Here is a 13,294-nt window from a genome sequence, read left to right as displayed (position 1 = left end):
TTGATGCTGGATCCCAAGAGAGAGAATTTTGTGGAATGCCCCAAGATGGCTTTTTTGAGCAGCTTGTGGTTGAACCTATTGGATTCTAGATGTGGTGTTTCATAACAAACTGGATGTGATTAGGGAGCTTAAGGTAAAGGAACCTTTAGAAAATAGTGATCATGATATGATAGAATTCACCCTGAAATTTGAGTGGGAAGAGCTAAAGTCAGATGTATCAGTATTACAGAGCGAGTTACAGATACATGAGGGAGGAGCTGGCTAAAGTTAATTGGAATGGGACACCAGCAGTACGATAGCAGAACAGCAATGGCTGAGATTCTGGGAGCAACTTGGAAGGCACAGGATTGATATATCCCAAAGAAGAGGAAGTTTTCCAAAGACAGGAATGCACAACCATGGCTGACAAGGGAAGTCAAAGCCAACATAAAAGCAAAAATTAGTGGGAAGTTAGGGGTTTTAAAAACCAACAGAAGACAACAAAAAATTCATGGGGGGGTGTGAAGATGAAATATAAAGGTAAGCTAGCTGATATCAAAAATGATTCCAGAAGATTTTTTAGACGTATAAAGAGTAAAAGAGAGGTGGAAGTAGATATTGGACCATTGGAAAACAATGCTGGAGTGATAGTAATGGGGTAACAAGGAAATGTCAATGAACTGAATAAGTATTTTGCATCTTTCTTCATTGTGGAAGACAGTAGTAGTAGGTCGGAATTTTGAATGTGTTGAGGGGCAGAAGTGAGACAGTTGCTATTACTAAGGACATGGTGCTTGGGAAACTGAAAGGTCTGAAGGTAATTAAGTTACCTGGACCTGATGGACTACACCCCAGGGTTCTAAAAGAGGTAACTGAAACGATTGTAAAGTATTAGTAATGATTTTTTCAGGCATCAATAGATTCTGGCATGGTTCTGGAGGACTGGAAAAGAAGTGGGGGGTGGGCAGGCAGAAGAAAGGAAATTATAGGCCAGTTAGCCTGACCTATGGGAAGTGTTTGGGAAGATGTTTGAGGTTTTGGGGTACTTGGCGGGCACATGACAAAATAGGCCAAAGTCAGCATGGTTTCCTTAAGGGGAAAACTTGCCTGACTAATCTGTTGGAATTATTTGAAGAAATTATAAGCAGGATAGACAAAGGAGAATTGGTGGATGTTGTGTACTTGGATATTCAGAAGGCTTTTGACAAGGTGCTACACATAAGGCTGGTAAACAAGAGCCCAGAGTATTACAGGAAATATATTAGCATAGGTAGAGCATTAGCTGATTGGCAGAAGGCAAATAGTGAGAATAAAAGGATTCTTTTCTGATTGGCTGCTGGTTACTAGTGGTGTTCCACAGGGCTCTGTGTTGGGACCACTTCTTTTTAAGTTATATGTCAATGATTTGGATGATGAAATTGATAGCTTTGTGGCCAAGTTTGCGGACATTATGAAGATAGGTAGAGTTGAGGAAATAGAGAGGCTGCAGAAGGACTTAGATTGGTAGAATGGGAAGAGGTGGCAGATGGAATATGGTGTCAGGAAGTGTATGGCCATGCACTTTGGGATAAAAGCACAGGCTATTTTCTAAACATGGAGAAAATTCAAAAATCCAAGTTGTGAAGGGATTTGAGAGTCCTCGTAGGATTCCCTAAAGGTTAATTTTCAGGTTGAATCGGTGGTGAGGAAGCTGAATGCAGTGTTGGCATTCATTTCATGAGGACTAGAATATAAAGGCACGGATGTAATGCTGAGGCTTTATAAGGCATTGGTGAGGCATTGGAGCATTTTGAGCCGTATTGGGCCCCTTGTTTAAGAAAGGATATGCTGACATTGGAGAGGGCTTAGAGAGCTTTATGATAATAATTCTGGGAATTAAAGGGTTAACATATGAGCAACATTTGAAGGCTCTGGGTCAGTTCTCACTGAAATTTAGAAGAATGAGGGGAGGGGATCTCATTGAAACCTATCAAATGTTGAAAGGCCTAAGATGTGAAGACGATGTTTCCTTTTGTGGGGGAGTCTAGGGCCAGAGAGAACAGCCTCAAAATAGAGGGGCATCCATTTAGAACAGAAATGAGGAGGAATTTCTTTAGCCAGGTGGTAGTGAATCTGTGGAATTAGCTGCCACAGGTGTCTGTGGAGGCCAGGTCATTGGGTGTATTTAAGACCAAGGTTGATAGGTTTTTGATTAGTCAGGATATGAAAGGTTATGGAGTAAACACAGGAGAATGGGATTGAGTGGGAAATGAATCAGCTGTGATGAAATGGTGGAGCAGACTCGATGGACCAAATGGCCTAATTCTGCTGCTATGTCTTATGGACTAGAATATAAATGCAATGATGTGATGCTGAGGCTTTATAAGGCTTTGGTCAGACTTTGCTTGGAGTGTTTTGGGCAGTTTTGGGCCTTTTATCTAAGAAAGGTGGTGCTGGCATTGGAGAGGGTCCAGAGGAAGTTTGTGAGGATGATCCCAGGAATGAAAGGGTTAACATACAAGGAGCATTTAATGTCTCTGGGTCTGTACTCACTGGAGTTTAGAGGAATGAGGGGGGGATTTCATTGAAACATATCAAATATTGAAAGGTCAAGATAGAATGGAGATGGAGAGAATGTTTTCTGTCACAAAGGAGTCTAACACCAGAGGGTACTGCCTCAGAATAGAAGGACATCCCTTTAGAACAGGTGAGGAGGGAATTCTTTAGCTCAGAGGGTGGTGAATCTTTGGAATTCATTGGCACAGATGGCTGTGAAACGCAAATCATTTGGTATTTTTAAAGTGGAGGTTGAAAGATTCTTTACTGGCCTGGCCGTCAAAGGTTTCTGGGAGATGGCAGGAGAATGGGGTTGAGAGGGATAATAATTCAGCCATTATGAAATGCTGGAGTAGACGATGTTCCCGTCTTATGGTTTTAAGGTACTTGAGCAGGAATTGTAAGCTAAATGCAATTTAAGAATACATAAAGGTTTGAGTCAGAATAAAAGATAACTTGGAGCTGATTTGTATGTAATGTTTCAAGAACATTAAGGATCATTTACCAATGTTCTTAGATTCAGGATCAGTTCCTGAGGATTGGAGAATGGCTAATGTTATCCCACTTTTTAAGAAAGGAGGGAGGGAGAAAACAGAGAACTATCGACCTGTCAGCCTGACATCGGTGGTGGGGAAGATGCTAGAGTCCATTATTAAAGATGAAATAGTGGCATATCTAGATAGCAGTGATAGGATTGGGCCGAGCCAGCATGGATTTACCAAGGGTAAATCATGCTTGACTAATCTACTGGAGTTTTTTGAGGATGTAACCAGGAAGTTAGATGGGGGAGATCCAGTGGATGTAGTGTACCTCGATTTTCAGAAGGCATTTGATAAGGTCCCACATAGGAGATTGGTGGGTAAAATCAAAGCTCATGGCGTTGGGGGGAAGACATTGACATGGATAGAAAACTGGTTGGCAGATAGAAAGCAAAGGGTAGCGGTGAATGGGTGTTTCTCGGAATGGCAGGTGGTGACTAGTGGGGTGCCACAGGGCTCGGTATTGGGACCACAGCTGTTTATGATTTACATCAACAATTTAGATGAAGGCATTGAGAATAACATAGGCAAATTTGCTGATGATACTAAGCTGGGTGGCAGTGTGACATGTGATGAGGATGTTAGGAGAATTCAGGGTGACTTGGATAGGCTGGATGAGTGGGCAGATACTTGGCAGATGACGTTTAATGTGAATAAGTGTGAGGTTATCCACTTTGGGAGTAAGAACAGGAAGGCAGATTATTATCTGAACGGTGTAGAGTTAGGTAAGGGAGAAATACAAAGAGATCTAGGAGTCCTTGTTCATCAGTCACTGAAGGTGAATGAGCAAGTGCAGCAGGCAGTGAAGAAGGCTAATGGAATGTTGGCCTTTATTACAAAGGGAATTGAGTACAAGAGCAAGGAAATCCTTTTGCATTTGTACAGAGCCCTGGTGAGACCACACCTGGAGTATTGTGTACAGTTTTGGTCTCCAGGGTTAAGGAAGGACATCCTGGCTGTAGAGGAAGTGCAGCGTAGATTCACGAGGTTAATTCCTGGGATGACTGGACTGTCTTACGCAGAGAGGTTAGAGAGACTGGGCTTGTACACGCTGGAATTAAGGAGACTGAGAGGGGATCTGATTGAAACATATAAGATTATTAAGGGATTGGACAAGATAGAGGCAGGAAATATGTTCCAGATGCTGGGAGAGTCCAGTACCAGAGGGCATGGTTTGAGAATAAGGGGTAGGTCATTTAGGACAGAGTTAAGGAAAAACTTCTTCTCCCAGAGAGTTGTGGGGGTCTGGAATGCACTGCCTCGGAAGGTAGTGGAGGCCAATTCTCTGGATGCTTTCAAGAAGGAGCTAGATAGGTATCTTATGGATAGGGGAATCAAGGGATATGGGGACAAGGCAGGAACCGGGTATTGATAGTAGATGATCAGCCATGATCTCAAAATGGCGGTGCAGGCTCAAAGGGCCGAATGGTCTACTTCTGCACCTATTGTCTATTAACAAGGGTCTCTGCTACATAATTTCCATCCGCTGCATTAATATATATGGTTGATGTAACAAATGAATACCCATCAATACCTGTGTCCTCAAACTACCCAACGTCACTGCTTCCAACACTCAGGACTCCTATCGCATTATGCCATTATGTTAATTTGTTTCTTTCTGTATAGTTACTGTCTGACTAGCTGAGTATTTCCATCATTTTTTTGGTCTTAATTTCACATTTTCAGCATCTGCAGCTTTTGCATTTTGAATGCTTGTCAGCTATTCTTCCTTAGTTCCACTACTCCATATTAACAAACTTGATGCAATATCTGTGCTGCAAAGTTCTCTGGATCAGCTAATTTGGAGTATGGAATAGATGGCTTTGTGGCTAAGTTTGCTGATGATACAAAGATAGGTGGAGGGGCCGGTAGTGCTGATGAAACAGAGTGTCTGCAGAGAGACTTGGATAGATTGGGGGAATGGGCAAAGAAGTGGCAAATGAATTACAATATTGGAAAGTGTATGGTCATGCACTTTGGTAGAAGAAATAAACCAGCAGACTATTATTTAAATGGGGAGAAAATTCTAAGTTCTAAGATGCAACGGGACTTGGGAGTCCTCGTGCAGGATACCCTTAAGGTTAACCTCCAGGTTGAGTCGGTGGTGAAAAAGGCAAATGCAATGTTGGCATTCATTTCTAGAGGAATAGAGTATAGCAGCAGGGATGTGAGGTTGAGGCTCTATAAGGCACTGGTAAGACCTCACTTGGAATACTGTGTGCAGTTTTGGGCACCTTATTTAAGAAAGGATGTGCTGACATTGGAGAGGGTTCAGAGAAGATTCACTAGAATGATTCCGGGAATGAGAGGGTTAACATATGAGGAAATTTGACCGCTCTTGGACTGTACTCCTTGGAGTTTAAAAGAATGAGGGGGGAATGTCATAGAAACATTTCGAATGTTGAAAGGGATGGACAGAGTGGACGTGGAAAAGTTGTTTCCCATGGTGGGGGAGTCTAGTACGAGAGGACATGATCTGAGGATTGCAGGGCGCCCATTCAGAACAGAGATGTGAAAAATAATTTTTTAACCAGAGGGTGGTGAATCTGTGGAATTTGTTGCCACGGGTGGCAGTGGAGGCCAAGTCATTGGATGTATTTAAAGCCGAGATTGATAGGTACCTGAGTACTCAGGGCATCAAAGGTTATGGTGAGAAGGCGGGAGAATGGTACTAAAGGGGAGATTGGATTAGCTCATGATGAAATGGCAGAGCAGACTCGATGGGCCAAATGGCCAAATTCTGCTCCTTTGTCTTATGGTCTAATATCCTCTAGACTACTCGTCATTACATATGGAATTTTCTACAGTGTTTTCATATCAACATTAACACATTTAATCACAAAGTACATTCTGATTTTTTTCATTTCATGTTAACTTTTAAATAATGGGGGTCGGGGGGAGTTAACAATGAGTTTGTCTGGTAAGTTACTTCAGAAATCTGACTGTCTAAAAGAAAATTTAGAAGCATGGACTAAAATAAGTGAACTCTTCAATTAACAAACATTGTTGAATGAACTTGTCTTGCCCTAATGCACAGAGTGAATCGGACACCCTTCTATGTTGGTTAATGTTAAGAAAAGTTCCACTTTGATGAAATCTTCAGAATTATCTACCAATAGTCCAGAAAGATCGCACATCAGTATAGGTGATCCCATGTTTTGGTGGGGAGGGAAGGTGGGAGTTGCATAAAGCTGCATTTTATGCATGTGTCAAGCCACTGGAGTTAAAAAAAAAATTGTGTTGATTTATGTCCCTTTTATTCAGCACTCGTTCTGTGAGAGCTTATTTTATTCTGGATTTCAAGATTTTGGGAAGTGACTTGTGAAGCCTGTAAGAGTGAATTTTGATCATCAAAATGGCTGCAACACAGGGTTGCTCTGTAACCTCTCTGGTCAATGTCAGGGCTTGGGTTTACATTCAGTGGGCTTTTTATTCATTTTGTTCCTAAAGTCATGTTTCAAAAAGTATTCCACTGACTTTTGTTACATCCTGCATCTGAGATAACATGTTATTCTTGCTGCAGCACATTTTTCATCAAACAAGGCTTTTTTTTCTTTAGAAGCCCAGAGTTAAAAGCTAACCAGTAGCAGTTACTCTGTAAATGTTCATCCAGCTATGCTTTCTTTGTCCGTTTGTAATTCAATGTCTGGTTGACACCGAGTGACGGTAAGTTACCTCTGAGTAAACCAAAATCCTTGATATTGTACTTTGACATGGCACATACGATTTAACCATGAAATAACCCATCACTGTCTACAGTATGCAAAGTATAAAATCTAATAAGGCTATGTTTTTGGCTGCAGTTTCAATGTGCAAACATGCCCATTAATAACCAATGACCTTATAGCTTACTCATCTTGAGTTTAACCATCTGTGGCTTTTTATAAAAGCTTGTATGTGTTCTTCTCAGATCCATTTAAAAAAGAAACTGCAGAACTTGGCCACATCCAAATGAGAAGAGTAAGTAGATGAGTTGTTAAGTCTGAAATTAAAAATATGGGAGCTGCCACAAAACAGTAAACATGCCAGAGTAAAGCCAGTGTGATGTATGAGCGTTTTTGAATAAAAACTAATACACATGTAAATAGGCAAAATTAATTTTAATTTAAAAAAATGTAGATCAATGTTTTTAAAAAAGCTCCACAAAATAGATCTTTGTAGCTCCAGTTAGTAGTTTCCTTCAAAGTCTAAACACAAAGACAGGAGAAAACCAAAGGCCAGATACCATTCAAAGAATGGAGAAAGATTTTCATTTATAACTGCTGTGATTTGGGATGCATTACTCAAAAGGCCAGTGGAAACAGGTTCATTGGTAACTGCCTAAAGAGAATTAGATATACATCACGAAAATATTTCAGGGTTACAGAAAAAAGAACAAGGGAGTAGAATAATTGGATAAGAGCTAGTATGGACAAACTGGTCCGAATTCCTCAGCTTGTGTTCTTTCCTTCTACGATGCTACGTATTACCTTTCGAGATGCCCAAAGCGCTTTACAAACAATGCAAATGTGTAGTCGCTGTTACAACGCAGAAAATGGTGCAACCAATCTGCACACAACAATGTTCCACATAATGTCAGAAAGCAACATAACCAGTTAAAATTTTTGATATTGTTCCTCAAGACCATGAGGGCAGATAGGATCTTGACTTACGGTTCTCATCTGAAAAGTAGCACCAATAGTGTCTCAGGCACAGAGCAGTGATGATCACAAATTTTTAACATATTAACCCTTATTACTTGTAACAGTTTTACCAGTGAATTCAGCAAATCAGTAAAAACACAAAATGCTGGCAGAACTCAGCAGGCCAGACAGCATCTATGGGAGGAGGTAGTGACGATGTTTCAGCCCGAAACATCGTCACTACCTCCTCCCATAGATGCTGTCTGGCCTGCTGAGTTCTGCCAGCATCTTGTGTTTTTATTTATTTCCAGCATCTGCAGATTCACTCGTGTTGTCAGCAAATCAGTGCCTGGGTTTTCGGTTTTAACTCTGTGTGGGTATTGAGCAGGTGGCTGGCAGAGTTCTGGAAAACAGCTGTGACCTCAATAATCCTACTGACATTGGTAGGTGTGTGGGGCCATCTCACATGGCTCTTGTGCTTGGGAAGAGCAGATGGAGAATTTCTGTACTCGGGAAGACCAAGCTTTCCATAATAAAATAAATGTTCCTGAGTGTTTTCAATGTAAGATACTTTTCTGACTTCATTCAGTCTATCAAGGATATTAAAGACAACTCCCCTGCTTCAGCCTGAGTGAAAATTTTAGTTGACTCTTGGTGATGCAATTGGAACACAACAAGCATACATTAAGATTGACTTGCCGCCACTTTGTATGGCAAATTAGATTAAAATTCATTATGTTGGGAATCTTCAACAGAGAGAGTTGAAGCTGTCCTGTGTGTATTTTGGAGATCAATAACCACAGAATTAATGAAATGATACTGCTGCCTGTGCTTATAATCTCATAACTATAATTATGATGACATTTATTTCAGTGACAAAATAGATGATCAACCTTTCACAAAGTATGGGTACCGGGCTCCAATTACAGACTATTTTCTATTTTTATTTTCAGGAATGCATGCAACTGTGTAATGCAGTATTTTGTTTGTATTGGTCTCCATTTTTAAATAAGTTTTTAATGTAGATGTTTTCTCTGCAGATAAAGTGAACGTGACATGAATATTTTGTATTATCATTGTAAATTATTATTGAGAATTGATTTTGTAACATTCTAAGCATATTGAGAAACAGTAAACAAAATCACCTCTTAGGACAATGATGGAATGTTCACTTTAATGTTCCTTCCATTATTTCTTCCATACACCTCAGAACAGCATACAATTAATACTTGGGTTTGCGCCTATGACCATGTAATTACAGCTTGCATTCATTGGCTTCATGTCATTCCATCTCAGTTTGGCCTGGGACAGGTGATGAATAATGCTTAAGGAATGACCTTCCTTGCGGCGTCTTCTTCAGTTCATATCTGAGACATCGAATGACACCATTAATTGCATCAACACACACTTTCCAGTCTTTGCCATCCTCAGCCAGGTCAAAACCAGTAAAGCATTCTGCTAGAAATTCTGTGGATTAACGGAAACCAGGCAAAGTTACATTTTTACATGATAAATGATTTTCAGAATTTTTAAAAAGTTTTATTTTCAGGCATTTTACAATGGTTAAAGAAATACATAAATCCCTGAGAAAGGTGTTTATGGAGAAGATTGTGGAAATAATATTGAAAATGCCAGAACATCTGGAGAAGGATTTGAATGGAAATACAAGAAAAAACATATGTTGGAAATCCAGAGTAAAACTACAACACCTGATAATGGTTGATTAATACCTGCAGGAAAACAATAGGCTAATATGTTTTGTGTCACTGCTTGTTGGAATGAGTATGGTCGAGCTACAGTCACTTTTTAATTAAAATGATGAAGGCAACTCGGTTATTTTATAAATCCAGTTGTTTTACTAAAAATGCCTCAGGGAAGGAAAGTGAAAAAGTCTATAAATCACAGGAATGTGACCTAGACATTGTACAAGCACAGCTGAAGGACAAAGTCCAGCTGTGTCAATCCTGAAAAGTCACCTCCCTAACATCTGGGGACTTCCTAAGGCTGAGAAGGCCTTAAACATGACAGGCTAGTTGTGTACCTCTCTGCTAAAGGCATGATTCTGTGTATATGAGTCTTTTTCCTTCACCATTCTTGTCTTTTGTTCTACCAGCAGAACACATCTGTTAAGTCTGGGATGCTGTGCAACTGAGCCGTGGTTAGGAATGTACATTGGAGGCCTCAAAGTTGTGTTTGGGTCAAACGTAGGCACAGTAACCCTTTATGGGTTGATTTTCTTCAGTTGTTTTACTTGCTCTCCCTCCTAGCAGGCAGGACATTAGGAGGGTGAGGGTAACAGGGGTGGAATTATACTATGGGTGGGTAATGCAGTCACTGACAGATCTGTAGGTCCTGCAGGATGCAGATGTAGACCTGGGCTTACAGTATGTGCTAAAAGAATCATAACCTCTTCATAATCAATGCCTGATACAAAGGAAGGAAATTACTGTAAAGCTCTGTGTGGTGAACTACATGTACCTGTCTGGACACGCCCCCCTGCTGACTGCTCCTGTGGCTCCTCCCACAGACCCCTGTATAAAGGCGATTGGAGGCACTGCTCCTCCCTCAGTCTCCAGGATGTTGTGTGGTGGGCTCTGGCTGCTGACGCTGCTGACTGTGCTTTCTTCCAGCAAATAAAAGCCTATCTCGACTCACATCTCCGAGAGTTACTGATGGTGCATCACTCTGGAACCCAGCACTTATACAATCGGACTCACATGGAGAGATACAGCATGGAAAAAAGACCCTTTGACCCATTGAGTCTACAGTGTTGTCGAACTTCCATTTATATTAATCCTACATTCATTTTTATTTCCTCTATCACAATCTCAGAAGACTGATCATTCCTTACTAAGCCCAGCAAACTTCAGTGAACCAGTCCATACCCGATCACAGCAAGACCAGGACAATACTGATGCTTGGGTTACCTGGTAACATACAAGGACTAATTGCTGATAAGTTCCAGTGCAGAGCTGAGCCAATCTGCTGCCTTATCTTTCACAGTGGAATTACCACCATCTGAATCTGCCCTATTAACATCCTCTGGGTATTGTTGACGGGAGGTTCTTCTGAACCACATACACACACAAATGGCATCACCACAAAAGGTCAAGAACTAGCAAGGGCCACATTTCTTGACACCACCAATCCTACAATAATTGAAAAGCACTATTTCCAGAATGTGATGGAATAGTTTCCACTTCCTGAAAGAGTTCTAACTGCAAGAACACTTGAGAGACAACACTATCCAGTGAAAAGGGGTTTGCTTTATCAGCACACCTCCACATTAAATGGTGCACAAGACGTGTGGTTTTCAGGCCTAGATTTAGCATTGCAATTATGCAACTGGCCTTGAAGACCTTTTCAAAATTCTCCAGTTTATTTCATATTGAAATTAGGAACTTTTTATGGATATGACTATATTCATTTTATACCAAATTCTGATTATCTCCATTTAAAATTGAGAAATAGGCTGTATTGAGAACGACATCAAATTCAGTCAGCTGGAGCTCACCTCGAACAGCATTTATCTTATTACAGTCAAGAGGAGCTTTTCCTTTCCGAATTGCTCCGTACACGTTACTCCTGAGAAGCACACTGTCTGGGAAGAGGTGTCTGGTGAGGAAACGGGCTGCTAATTCAGGTCGTGTCCTCTGCTTGGCAAGATGGATCACAGAGGCTGGCAACTCCACTTTCCGGTCAGATCTTCCGAGGCACTCTAGTATAAAAAGATAGAGTACATGTCATCAATCAAACTATGAACATGAAGGGCAAATTTTCAACCTGTGAAAAATCCCCCAGTACTGCTTCCTACACACAATAACGGGAAAGAACTGACTCACCCAGTATACAGTTCTATACCGATAATTCAGGACTTTCCATTGTATGGTAAAATCTGGGCTCACACTTGATTACCAATTCATTTACATGATCATCAATTAAACTACAGTACACATTTCAAATAAAAGCTTACTGTATAAAGCTTGGAATAATTCAGATGCACCTGATCATTGCTTACAATTAAAACAAAAATGAGGAAATATCAATATACAGAGACAGGTGATTCTGCAGGTGCTGGAAATCTTGAGCAACAGGCACAAAAATGCTGAGGAAATCAGCATGTCAGGCAGCATCTATGGAGGAAATAAACAGTTGATGTTTTAGGCTGAGACCCTTCATAACGTAAAGAAGGATCTTTGCTCGAAATATGAATAGGAGGCCAGATTGGAAGGTTAATTTCACGCAAAGATAAGTAACATTATCAGGAAGTATCATTAATTACTGTCCCACAAAATAAGTGACACTTTTTGTTTAATACTTAATATGGCTGTTTTTATACACAACACAATTACTGATGTAATCTCTTGTCCAAACTGCTTGCACACGCAGAAAGTGAAGATTAGTCAACTGATTGCCTAATACATGTGTTTACAAGTAAAATGGGATGCCAGCCTTTGTAGGTCAGGGTAAGCTAAGAAAGCCCATGGTCTTCCACTCCTGAGACCTTACTTGGAACCACCTGTGTCTCTCCCTGAAGCACACAGTGCATTCTCCAATGTCTTAGTTACCAGGAGATGGGAAGGCAGTGAAAACAAATTCCAGAACATGTAAATACTTCTACTCAATCCAGCTGTGTTGAACATCTTGAACTATGTCTTAGTTGGGAGGAGACTTTGCACACCCTAGCAGTTATTTACCAAGCAGACATGAGGCCAAGTTCTATCATTATGAGGTCCCACCAGAATTTATGTCATAGTTAAGATTTCTTATATTTGGCTTCTGTCTCACTTTGTGCTGTTTTAGTTGGAACACAAAATGAAGTGATATTTATTACTGATCTCAATGATTATTTGCTCTGGTTATCCTTAGATGACTGGATATTTAATTTATTTTAATAAAAATATGAAATAATCCATCTTTGACATAATGGTTGAGAACAGCAATTATAAAATCAGTTTGATTGGTTTACCAGTCTAATGCATTTCAGTGTATTTCTAGAATGTTATTTTCAAATTTTATCCAGGGCAGAGTATTTTTCTGTAATCCATATTGAGACCAATATATTCTGTGCTAGAATCATATCAGGGCATTTGCACAGCAATTACAACACAATTAGTGATTACAACACAAATATGCCTTTAGGACTAATATCCATGTTGGTATTTATAGTCCATATGAACTTATTTCCAACCTATCACTATCACCCCATCAATACATCCTTTACCTCTCTCCCTTAAGGGTCTCTATCAATGCTATCTTCAGGTGCTAGAGCTCCATATTGTTCTGACAAGGTTTCCTTAGTTTTACTTTTACAGACAAAAGCAAACAGATTAATTACAAAAACCTGAAATACGTATCAAAAAATAACCAAAAAGTTGGGTGAGGAGTTTGTCTATTTATTTGATAAATTAATGTTATTTTGAAGTGCTTTTAATGTCATAAATATTATCGTTGTGCTTTCAACAGAGGAATGAGGTAAAAGTGTTATGATTAATTATTCACCAGAGGTAAAATTACAGCATGGATGTTCAACATGATGACCAACCAAATGCACATCTATCACTGGCAACAGATTTGACTTTGAGTCCTCAATATTTCTTTGTGGTTCACTTTATCTAA

The 13,294-nt window shown here is 40.1% G+C and overlaps 1 protein-coding gene across 1 annotated transcript in view; it reads right to left on the bottom strand.

The window, feature by feature from the left end:
• Positions 1-8,608: 8,608 nt before the first annotated feature.
• Positions 8,609-13,294, bottom strand: part of LOC140727212 (uncharacterized) — a 147,016-nt gene continuing 142,330 nt past the window's right edge. Inside the window, exons 11-12 of the mRNA XM_073044477.1 lie at positions 11,190-11,393; positions 8,609-9,142 (exon numbers count right to left, since the gene is read on the bottom strand). Coding sequence (XP_072900578.1) covers positions 8,958-9,142; positions 11,190-11,393 — 389 coding nt within the window. The 3' untranslated portion in view covers positions 8,609-8,957. The remainder of the gene's footprint in view (positions 9,143-11,189; positions 11,394-13,294) is intronic.

The sequence above is a fragment of the Hemitrygon akajei genome, chromosome 5, assembly GCF_048418815.1.
Source record: "Hemitrygon akajei chromosome 5, sHemAka1.3, whole genome shotgun sequence".
NCBI classification, from domain to species: Eukaryota; Metazoa; Chordata; class Chondrichthyes; order Myliobatiformes; family Dasyatidae; genus Hemitrygon; species Hemitrygon akajei.
This window is presented reverse-complemented; position numbering and strand designations above follow the sequence as displayed.